The sequence below is a fragment of the Salvelinus namaycush genome, chromosome 8, assembly GCF_016432855.1.
Source record: "Salvelinus namaycush isolate Seneca chromosome 8, SaNama_1.0, whole genome shotgun sequence".
Lineage (NCBI taxonomy): Eukaryota > Metazoa > Chordata > Actinopteri > Salmoniformes > Salmonidae > Salvelinus > Salvelinus namaycush.
In genome coordinates this window covers 26,566,239-26,578,696 of record NC_052314.1, presented here as the reverse complement: position 1 = coordinate 26,578,696, position 12,458 = coordinate 26,566,239, and the positions used below count along the sequence as shown (strand labels likewise).

The 12,458-nt window shown below is 41.2% G+C and overlaps 1 protein-coding gene across 1 annotated transcript; it reads left to right on the top strand.

Annotated features, from left to right (window-relative positions):
• The first annotated feature begins 254 nt into the window (after nucleotides 1-254).
• On the top strand, nucleotides 255-10,542 carry LOC120051854 (proteasome subunit beta type-5-like). Its single transcript, XM_038998741.1, has 3 exons — nucleotides 255-532; nucleotides 1,449-1,755; nucleotides 9,984-10,542. The coding sequence occupies exons 1-3, from the start codon at nucleotides 314-316 to the stop codon at nucleotides 10,271-10,273; spliced, it is 816 nt and encodes a 271-aa protein (XP_038854669.1). The 5' UTR covers nucleotides 255-313; the 3' UTR covers nucleotides 10,274-10,542.
• The last annotated feature ends 1,916 nt before the right edge of the window (nucleotides 10,543-12,458 follow it).

Sequence of the window (12,458 nt, the reverse complement as noted above, 5' to 3'; positions counted from 1 at the left end):
GATCTTTAGTAATTGAAAAACGACATGTATTTATCTCAACAAATAATAAATATGTATTTTGTAGGCTAACACTGCATCATTGTGAATCATCACATTTTTAAGAGTGTTTCTTTATCATAGGTAAACAAATGTTTACATAAGCCCATAGTGAACTTTTGTAATCGATATTGCGAAGTCGATAATGAACTATTGGGGGGCCATCTCGAAGAAAACTGAACGAGGTGCAAAACTGCAATTCTGTGACGCATTTCCTTTACCGGGAAAACTGTTTTGATAACAACGGAAGTGGTATTTTCATCATTCTTATTTAAAGATGGCTCTTGCTAATGTGTTGCAGAGTGAGTCAGTAGACTTTTCAAACTATGGTCGCAAGCGGCGTGGCTTCGCCAGTGGTTTGTATGAAACAGAGTTGGGTTTGGAGTCTGTAGGGGGAGATAGCCTCTCTTTCGCTGTGAGAACCGCCTGCTCTGACGGAGATGGGCCAGAAAGAAAGATAGAATTCCTTCATGGCACAACCACATTAGCCTTCAAAGTAAGTGTAACGTTACTCGCTAACAAATATGGTGGATAAATGAAGACGTCCCACTGAGGCCGTTTACCATTGGAAAATAAGACATCAGTTAAGGTCGGCTTAATGGGTGGTTTAGGCACCAACGCATTAGCGGCTGGTCTGCTTAGTTCAGTTCGTTTACTGTACATAAACCAGAAAGAATGAGGGAGTGGGATGACTCGCTTCGTCTTTAAACCGTTTGCACGATATGCTAGCTAACAAGTAACCATTGTTTGAGTGCAATTAATTGCGCGCTCACATAACGTTACAACTGGATTCCCCGTTGGCTAGCCATTTAGATCTTTGTATGGGCCATTCATCCAGGCTGTATCACAACCGGCCGTGATTGGGATTCCCATAGGACGGAGCACAATTGGCCCAGCGGTGGCCGGTGTAGGCCGTCATTGTAAATAAGAATTTGTTCTTAACTGACTTGCATAGTTAAATAAAGGTTGAATGTACATTTTTTTTGTTGCAGAATATTAAATGCATAGTTCCAAAACAAAGTATTGCCGTACCAACGTGATGTGCATTCCATAACAAGCGCCTCTCACCTGTGCTAACTCTTGCTGGTCAACTGTGTACGCAATCACGTTACCAGTGACCTATAACCCTGCGTAAGTGTCCTTACGCAACTGAAGATATAAACAACACAATAAATGAGCACATAAGCAGGCAAAAATGACTGCTTCATGCCAATGGCCATTTTAGCTAGTCAGATAGGCGGCTACTTGTTTAAACTTAGCTAGTTAGCTAACATTAAAGGGTTGCTAGTTATTCTGAAAATCCATTTAAACAATGACATCTGAAATAATCAAGTCTAGGGTTATATAGGCCTAGCTATTACCCCTTGGCTAGCCATTGTCTAACTTCTGCCTCCATGTCCTTTTCCCCTCAGTTCCAGCATGGTGTGATCGTGGCGGTGGACTCCAGGGCCACAGCAGGCGCCTACATCGCCTCCCAGACAGTGAAGAAGGTGATAGAGATCAACCCCTACCTGTTGGGCACAATGGCTGGAGGGGCTGCTGACTGCAGCTTCTGGGAGCGCCTGCTGGCCCGCCAGTGCCGCGTCTACGAGCTCCGCAACAAGGAGCGCATCTCTGTGGCAGCTGCCTCCAAGCTACTGGCTAACATGGTGTACCAGTACAAAGGCATGGGCCTCAGCATGGGAACCATGGTGTGTGGCTGGGACAAGACTGGACCAGGTATGGATGTGATATGATGCTGTATAACTGGTGTCAATGTGCTAGTTTAGCAGTAAAGCTTATTTCACTGTCCCTAGCCTCTTACTGGGCTTGAACTAGTGATTCTCTGCTTCGCAAACACGTGCTAGCCAGTTGCATTGCCAAAAAGCTAGCAATTCGGCGACCCGAGTGGAGATATTTGAAGCAGTGGAGTAGAGGTCGACCGATTTAATTGGAATGGATGATTAATTAGGGACGATTTCAAGTTTTCATAACAATTGGTAATTTAGGATTCCGATTTTGCAGAATAATTATTATTATTATTTTATTTTTTATTTTTACACCTTTATTTAACTAGGCAAGTCAGTTAAGAACACATTCTTATTTTCAATGACAACCCACCGTTCCTAGGCTAACTGCCTTGTTCAGGGGCAGAACAACAGATTTTTACCTTGTCCGCTCAGGGATTTAATCTTGCAACCTTACGGTTAACTAGTCCAATGCTCTAACCACCTGCCTCACGAGGAGCCCGCCTGTTACGCGAATGCAGTAAGAAGCCAAGGTAAGTTGCTAGCTAGCATTAAACTTATCTTATAAAAAACAATCAATCATAATCACTAGTTATAACTACACATGGTTGATGATATTACTAGTTTATCTAGCGTGTCCTGCGTTGCATATAATCGATGCAGTGCACATTCGCGAAAAAGGACTGTCGTTGCTCCAACGTGTACCTAACCATAAACATCAATGCCTTTCTTAAAATCAATACACAGAAGTATATATTTTTAAACCTGCATATTTAGCTAAAAGAAATCCAGGTTAGCAGGCAATATTAACCAGGTGAAATTGTGTCACTTCTCTTGCATTCATTGCACGCAGAGTCAGGGTATATGCAACAGTTTGGGCCGCCTGGCTCATTGCGAACTAATTTGCCAGAATTTTACGTAATTATGACATAACATTGAAGGTTGTGCAATGTAACAGGAATATTTAGACTGATGGATGCCACCCGTTAGATAAAATACGGAGCGGTTCCGTATTTCACTGAAAGAATAAATGTTTTGTTTTCGAGATAATAGTTTCCGGATTCGACCATATTAATGATCTAAGGCTCGTATTTCTGTGTGTTATTATGTTATAATTAAGTCTGATTTGATAGAGCAGTCTGACTGAGCGATGGTGGGCACCAGCAGGCTCGTAAGCATTCATTCAAACAGCACTTTTGTGCGTTTTGCCAGCAGCTCTGCTGTTTATGAATTCAAGCCTATCAACTCCCGAGATTAGGCTGGTGTAACCGATGTGAAAGGGCTAGCTGGTTAGCGGGGTGCGCGCTAATAGTGTTTCAAACGTCACTCGCTCTGAGACTTGGAGTAGTTGTTCCCCTTGCTCTGCATGGGTAACGCTGCTTCGAGGGTGGCTGTTGTCGATGTGTTCCTGGTTCGAGCCCAGGTAGCGGTGAGGAGAGGGATGGAAACTATACTGTTACACTGGCAATACTAAAGTGCCTATAAGAACATCCAATAGTCAAAGGTATGTGAAATACAAATCGTATAGAGAGAAATAGTCCTATAATTCCTATAATAACTACAACCTAAAACTTCTTACCTGGGAATATTGAAGACTCATGTTAAAAGGAACCACCAGCTTTCATATGTTCTCATGTTCTGAGCAAGGAACTTAAACGTTAGCTTTCTTACATGGCACATATTGCACTTTTACTTTCTTCTCCAACACTTTGTTTTTGCATTATTTAAACCAAATTGAACATGTTTCATTATTTATTTGAGGCGAAATTGATTTTATTGATGTATTATATTAAGTTAAAATAAGTGTTCATTCAGTATTGTTGTAATTGTCATTATTACAAATACATTTTTAAAAATCGCTCGATTAATCGGTATCGGCTTTTTTGGTCCTCCAATAATCGGTATCGGCGTTGAAAAATCATAATCGGTCGACCTCTACTGTGGAGTGAGCTTATAGTACGCATAGCCGCGGGAAGTAGTTTGGGGGTGGGGATGCTGGGATTTTTTGGTGGGGGGTGCGATGCAGAAATATTTTTTCTTAACCCGTGCTGAAGATGTGTTTATCAGTCTGCTAATACAGGACTAGTAAATGCCCAGTGCACTACTTTATCAGTCTGCTAATATAGGACTAGTAAAGGCCCAGTGCACTACTTTTGTGATCATTTTTATAACTGAATTTATTTGAATTTGAGTGTTAACCAGCATTTGTAACTTCAACCTGATAATTTCCTGTACAAAACAGTTAATCTGATAATACTTGTGAAATATAAAAAATACTTTATGTTTTCCAGTTTCTTGAAATACTTTGCAAATGCAACTTATTTCTATGTGTAAACTGAAATGGTCCATTCATTCCTTTAACATTTTAGTAGATGCTCTTATTCAGAGCAATTTACAGTAGTGAGTGCATACATTTTTATACTTTTTTGCACTGGTCCCTCATGGGAATTGAACCCACAACCCTAGCGTTGCAAGCGCCATGCTCTACCAACTGAGCCACATCATCACAAACCACTTAACTGTATCGTGCTTTATTTTTCTTCATGGTAATGGAAAGTCTACAGGTACCAAACCTAGATGACCAGCCTATGTACAATACAGTAATGTACATTTACATTAAGTGGTTTGTAAGGATGGTGAATTAATACTGCACAAAAAGTGGTTGTTTTCTATGTTTGATCAATGTAGTTTTTTTATTTGATGTGGATGTTTTGTCTATGACCATAACTTTACACCTTTTGATGTAAATGTTTGAGGACAAGGTTTTGTTCTTACTGTATACATTTAGAATAACAATCGCATGACAAAAATTCAGATTTTTCAGTACGATGTTATCGCTGTTACATCAGAGATTACCATAAACTATGTGATGAAATGTTGTCTTGAAGACTATGTTAATTTGTTTTGACTAGTGTTCCATTTTACATGTATTTGAAGGACAGAACAAGAATAAACCAAGCCACGCATCACAAAGTTCTGCTCGCTAAATTCCTTTTCCACTGGTTCTCACTCAATTGCGTTCCGACCACTCCCTCTACACATACGTGCTGTGTGCGCCTACAGAAATAAAGGCCTATAAAAAATGTATCTATCTGATGGGATACACTAGCTACATTCCTTGCCAAATGACAACAGTTTTATCACAAATTCAAAATGGACTGGTTGACTAAAGTAGGGAAATATGTCTTCCAACAGTGAGCTGCAGTTGTAATAATTGGGTCATTTTCCACTTAGGCTACTTTGTCTTTATGGTAACTAGTGACAATCACAAAGTCAAAATGTATTGTAAAATTTCATAACTAAAATATGATTTTTGGTCTTAATTAAATGTTAGGCATAAGGTTAAGTGTGGCTAAGGGTTAGGTTTAAAATAGGATTTTAAGAAGTGAAATTGTAGGAACAGGCTAGGGTTTATTACTTTGTGACTACCCTACTTTGCATACTGCTAGTGGCAAAACATTTTAGCGGCCCCCCTCGTGACAGCGAAGATTTAAAATAAAAAAATGTTTTAAAGTTCATTTCTTGCAATTCTACTCATTTTGCCATGGGGCGGAGAGAAATTATCTGTTTTGGATACATGATCTGAATACAAATGATCTGGATACAAATATTTGCAGTTTTTTTTATATGATAACTGATGATAAATGTGACCCACCCCGGTCTGTAATTCGACCACACTTACTACAAGTTTAAATAACTGACCAGTAGACTAACTTACCAATCTAAAAGAAATGCTGACGTGCTAATTGAGGGACTGCTGATGCACAACCACATTTCCAAATTGGACCTTGTGTATTCTATTATTCTAACTCTTCAACAGCAAGTTGAGACCTCGACTGAGTTTTTTTTACGTAAAATAAATAAATAATAATTGTAAGTTGGGGGCCCATCTCTGACCTAGGCTATTACCCCTCCCCAAACAGACAGTTTCCACACTGACAATATGCAATAACATTAGTTTGATAAAGACAGAGCATATTTTCATCAGAATCATTAAACCTAGGCCTACTCACCAAACCTATGTCATGGCCATACTTCAATGTAGGATTGTTAATCCATTTAGAAAATTCCTAGGAACCGACATAATACAATAAATCGAATGTCTGTATATTGAAAAGAAGACAGATTTTAGTTTGTAACCCTGAAAAATGTCTTTCAACTTGCCAAATTGCGCCCCGTTCCAAATGATCACTCTTTGAGAATAACTGTTCCAGACGCGATAAGCCAATCACTTCGCACTCTTCTGTTCTATTCTGTTACATCATATTTTCTTACCATAAAATAGGTGTCTTGACTGTGATAAGGGCTCGGGAAATAAGAGCATCTTGTCTGCTTAAAATTAACAAAACACGGCTATGCCATTGCACAGCCATAGGCTTCTAATCAAGTGCCACACTGTTGAGGTTACTACCTTTTTTGAAGATTGAAGATATAATATAACCAGTTGATATTACAGTTTCAATTAATTAATCTTAAACGGCACTTGTTTTTTTTATTGACTGGGGGGGGGAAATATGATGCAATTAGGATTTGTTATCTGTAATGGTTATAAATTAGGCATTGTTGCACACTGTTGGCACATTAACTAACATATTCCTCTCAATTGTACATTTTTAGCTTGACTCGTTATAACTACTTACATCTGCTCCCCTCGTAATGTTTTGTCAGCCATCTTTGTTGAAGAAAGCCACCAGGGACGGGTGGCTCGCATCAAATTCGTCATTGGAACCACTCGATATGATTGGTCATATAAAAACCTTGGGACCCAAATGCATAATGAGTGCTCTAACTCCCCCTTGTGGTGATCTGGAGCAATGAAGCTGTGATGCTGGGTACTTCTAAGTCCCACGGTGTAAACTCGCAACTTTTAAAGGAGGAACCACTGTAGATAAATGTGCACATTTTTTTTCTAGTGCGGCCCTCATTCTAAAAATAGCAATTTTTTTTCATTTGATGAGTCAAGTACTCGAAAAAAAATAATGTGAGTACACCATATACTCCATGCTGATATACTGTCCCTAGTCTCTATCAGATCATGCTGTCCTAGACTGCAAAATTAGATAACTAGGGATCTGAATTTTGAATTGCACACGTGAGCCACATAAAGATTGCAGTAGCCTAAATGTCATATTTCCCATGAGTTACGAATGTATGGCACATCCTTCCCCTTAAAAAGGAGAGGTGCCTTTCCTCCCTATCACGCTGCATATTAAAGTTGTTGTGGCTAAAGAGTGCAGTATAGACTACAATAATAAGAGACGGGACACACCATAACGACCACAACATCAGCCGCATGTCTCTCTCGTTGCGATGTGTGTTGTCCTATATTTTTATTTTTAACCCCAGCCCTCGCACGAGGTCTTTTGGTAGGCCGTCATTGTAAATAAGAATTTGTTCTTAACTGACTTGCTTAGTTAAATAAGTTAATAAAATTGTCATTTAATTTCCCGGTGATTCTACATGTTGAATTGCCACCGTCCGTTGACGCTCAGCCGGTGATATACCACACACGGCCGTTGGAACCAAAAATGCCAAGCATGTGCAAAGCTGTCATCAAGGCAAAGGGTGGCTATTTGAAGATTCTAAAATATATTTTGATTTGTTTAACACTTTTTTGCTTACTACATGATTCCAAGTAGCAACCAGGAACCAATACATAAAGTCAGTTAGGAAAGCAAAGGCTGGCTTTTTCAAACAGAAATTTGCATCCTGTAGCTCTAACTCCCAAAAGTTCTGGAACACTAAAGTCCATGGAGAATAAGAGCACCTCCTCCCAGGCTAGGAAAAACTGTCACCACCGATAAATCCACGATAATCGAGAATTTCAATAAGCATTTCTCTACGGCTGGCCATGCTTTTCTTCTGGCTACCCCAACTCCGGCCAACAGCTCTGCACCCCCCGCAGCTACTTGCCCAAGCCTCCCCAGCTTCTCCACCCAAATCCAGATAGTAGATGTTCTGAAAGAGCTGCAAAACCTGGACCCGTACAAATCAGCTGGGCTAGACAATCTGGACCCTCTCTTTCTAAAATAATCCGCTGCCATTGTTGCAACCCCTATTACTAGTCTGTTCAACCTCTCTTTCGTATCGTCCAAAATTCCTAAAGATTGGAAAGCTGCCACGGTCATCCCCCTCTTCAAAGGGGGTGACACTCTAGACCCAAACTGTTACAGACCTATATCTATCCTGCCCTGTCTTTCTAAGGTCTTCGAAAGCCAAGTTAATAAACAGATCACTGATCATTTCGAATCCCACCGTACCATCTCCACTGTGCAATCTGTTTTCGGAGCTGGTCATGGGTGCACCTCAGCCACGCTCAAGGTACTAAACGATATCATAACCGCCATCGATTAAAAAAACAGTACTGTGCAGCCGTCTTCATCGACCTGGCCAAGGCTTTCGACTCTGTCAATCACTGTATTCTTATCGGCAGACTCAACAGCCTTGGTTTCTCAAATGACTGCCTTGGTTTCTCAAATGACTGCCTCGCCTGGTTCACCAACTACTTCTCAGATAGAGTTCAGTGTGTCAAATCGGAGGGCCTGTTGTCCGGACCTCTGGCAGTCTCTATGGGGGTACCACAGGGTTCAGTTCTCGGGCCGACTCTTTTCTCTGTATATATCAATGATGTCGCTCTTGCTGTTGGTGATTCCTTGATCCACCTCTATACAGACGACACCATTCTGTATAAATCTGTCCCTTTGGGCACTGTGTTAACAAATGAGCTTGCCCGCACCCGCCCGACTAGCATCACTACTCGGGACGGTTTTGACTTAGAATATGTGGACAACTACAAATACCTAGGTGTCTGGCTAGACTGTTAAACTCTCCTTCCAGATTCATATTAAGCATCTCCAATTCAAAATTAAATCTAGAATCGGCTTCCTATTTTGCAACAAGGCCTCCTTCACTCACGCTGCCAAACATACCCTCGTAAAACTGACTATCCTACCGATCCATGACTTTGGCGATGTCATTTACCAAATAGCCTCCAACACTCTACTCAGACTGCATCCAGTTTGCTATCACAGTGCCATCCGTTTTGTCACCAAAGCCCCATATACCACCCACCACTGCGACCTGTATGCTCTCGTCGGCTGGCCCTCGCTACATATTCATTGCCAGACCCACTGGCTCCAGGTCATCTATAAGTCTTTGCGAGGTAAAGCCCCGCCTTATCTCAGCTCGCTGGTCACCATAACAACACCCACCCGTAGCATGCGCTCCAGCAGGTATATCTCACTGGTCATCCCCAAAGCCAACACCTCCTTTGGCCACCTTTCCTTCCAGTTCTATGCTGCCAATGACTGGAACGAATTGCAAAAATCGCTGAAGTTGGAGACTTATATCTTCTTCACTAACTTTAAGCATCAGCTATCTGAGCACCTTACCGATCGCTGTACATAGCCCATCCAACCAACTACCTACCTCATCCCCATATTGTTTCTATTTACTTTTTTGCTCTTTAGCACACCAGTATTTCTACTTGCACATCATCATCTGCACATCTATCACTCCAGTGTTAATTTGCTAAATTGTAATTACTTCGCTACTATGGCCTATTTATTGCCTTACCTTCTTACTACATTTGCACACACTATATAGATTTTTCTATTGTTATTGACTGTACTTTTGTTTATCCCATGTGTAACTCTGTGTTGTTTTTTGTCGCACTACTTAGCTTTACCTTGGCCAGGTCGCAGTTGTAAATGAGAACTTGTTCTCAACTGGCCTACCTGGTTAAATAAAGGTGAAATAAAAAAAGATGTGCTATTTCATAGTTTTGATGTCATTATTATTCTACAATGTAGAAAATAGTAAAAATAAAGAAAAACCCATGAATATGTGTTCTAAAACTTTGGACCGGTAGTGTATATATATTTTTAATGTGTATAAAAACAAAATATGCTTCTTTAGGGGTTCATACACAATAACATATTTTTTTATTGTCACGTTATACATTTAATTCTTTGCATATATTTTACCATTTGCTCACACCTTGTGCTCACGTTGCTCTGCTTCCTAAAATAAGGCCCCTCCCCCAATTTATATCATACCAACTTTTGCACCTCATTGGATTGGGTACAGACATTATTGTCATGTGTAGGAATACAAACAAAAATATATGGAGGGGTGTGAGGGGCAAATGTTTTTCTGTTGCCTGGGGGCAACGATGTACAGTAGTAGAGGGTTAACATTTCACCTTCTAACGCCTTCCAGGCCTCTACTACGTGGACTCTGAGGGGAACCGTGTCTGCGGGGACCTGTTTGCTGTGGGATCTGGCTCCATGTACGCGTATGGCATCGTGGACAGCGGTCTGAAGCAGAAGGACCTGACTGTGGAGGAGGCCTGTGATCTGGGCCGCAGGGCCATCTACCAGGCCACTTACCGCGACGCCTACAGTGGAGGACAGGTCAACCTGTACCACGTACACAGTGAGGGCTGGAACAGGGTGTCCCAGTCAGATGTCTTAATGCTGCACCAACAGTACCAGGCAGAGAAGGCATAGGAGGGGGAGGGGTAAAGAATGATAGCCAGAGGGACCATTCAGTTTATAAAAAAGTGTTTATACACATTCGAACTTGGCACAGTATCTGGTCTATTGAAAAATGACCTTTTTTAAAGAATATAAGTAACCTTGCTGTCACTACATGTTCCTTACTGTGCCTGGGATAAAGGGGTGTTCCTTCTGTTAACCAGTGGATTTGCTGACTTAACTCAGATTTCTTTCCTTTTGACTGCTCTAAAGTTTTCAATAAATGTTCTCATTCATTCTCATCTTTCTAACGTGTGCTTTTTTTATTGGTAGCAGTGAATTGAACAGACCAGTAATCATTTACAGATCCCATTATTGCCATGAAGGATTAAGGCAAAGGAGATGCACTACATGACCAAAAGTATGTGGACACCTGCTTGTCGAACATCTCATTCCAATCATGGGCATTAATATGGAGTTTGTCCCCCTTTTGCTGCTATAACAGCCTCCACTCTTCTGGGAAGGCTTTCCACTAGATGTTGGGACATTGCTGCGGGTACTTGGTTCCATTCAGCCACATGCATTAGTGAGGTCGGGCACTGATGTTGGTCGATTAGGACTGGCTCGTAGTCAGCGTTCCAATTCAGCCCAAAGGTGTTCAATGGGGTTGAGGTCAGGTCTCCGTGCAGGCCTGTCAAGTTCTTCCACACCGAACTCGACAAACTATTTCTGTATGGAGCTCGCTTTATGCACGGGGGCATTGTCATGCTGAAACAGGAAAGGGACTTCCCCAAACTGTTGCCACAAGGTTGGAAGCACAGAATTGTTTAGAATGTCATTGTACACTGTAGCGTTAAGATTTCCCTTCACTGGAACTAACGAGCCTATCCCGAACCATGAAAACAAGCCCAGACCATTATTCCTCCTCCACCATAACTATACAGTTGGCACTATGCATTGGGGCAGGTAGCGTTCTCCTGGCATCCGCCAAACCCAGATTCGTCCGTCGGACTGCCAGATGGTGAAGCATCCCAGAGTCGCCTCTTCACTGTTGACGTTGAGACTGGTGTTTTGCGGGTACTATTTAATGAAGCTGCCAGTTGAGGACTTGTGAGGCTTCTGTTTCTCAAACTAGACACTATTGTACTTGTCCTCTTGCTCAGTTGTGCACCGGGGCCTCCCACTCTTTCTATTCTGGTTAAAGCCAGTTTGCGCTGTTCTGTGAAGGGAGTAGTACACAGCGTTGTACGAGATCTTCAGTTTCTTGACAATTTCTCGCATGGAATAGCCTTCATTTCCCAGAACAAGAAAAGGCATGAGTTTCAGAAGAAAGTTATTTGTTTCTGACCATTTTGAGCCTGTAATTGAACCCACAAATGCTGATGCTCCAGATACTCAACTAGTCTAAAGAAGGCCAGTTTTATTGATTCTTTAATTAGAACAACAGTTTTCACCTGTGCTAACATAATTGCAGAAGGGTTTTCTGATGATCAATTACCTAATCCAAGTTTATCATTTTAAAAGGCTAACACAACGTGCCATTGGAACACAGGAGTGATGGTTGCTGATAATGGGCTTCTGTACGCCTAATGTAGATATTCCATAAAAGAATCTGCTGTTTCCAGCTACAATAGTCATTTACAACGTTAACAATGTCTACACTGTATTTCTGATCAATTTTATGTTATTTTAATGGACAAATAATGTGCTTTCCTTTAAAAAACAAGGACATTTCTAAGCAACGCCAAACTTTTGAACAGTAGTGTATATATTTTTCGTTCAGTGAAACAGCCATAGTGCAACTCTCCCCTTTCAAGGCTGAATTAATGTACCAGGAGAAGTAAGGTTCAGTACACATACCAGACATAACAATTACAGCCACCAGGGGTTCCATGCACTTGGGAAATTGTGCAGACTTGCTGAAACAGTTTTCCCCCTGTGTACACATGTCATGGTTTACTACCACATTAGTATAGGCCTAATATATGTATTCAGTTTTACTCAACTCAGCATATTCCTTTGTCACTCTTTCAACAGCTATTGAAGAAAGAGACAATTGAAGAGTAACTGATGGGGAGAGGACTACTGCTGAGCATTCTTATTTAAGAGTGCAAGGCTGCAAGCTGACAGACTATTTTCCTGGCTCTAAAACTATTTAACTTTCCCATAACAAAAAAAGACCACATTGTTTACGTTTGGCTGATGCATGCAACCACTG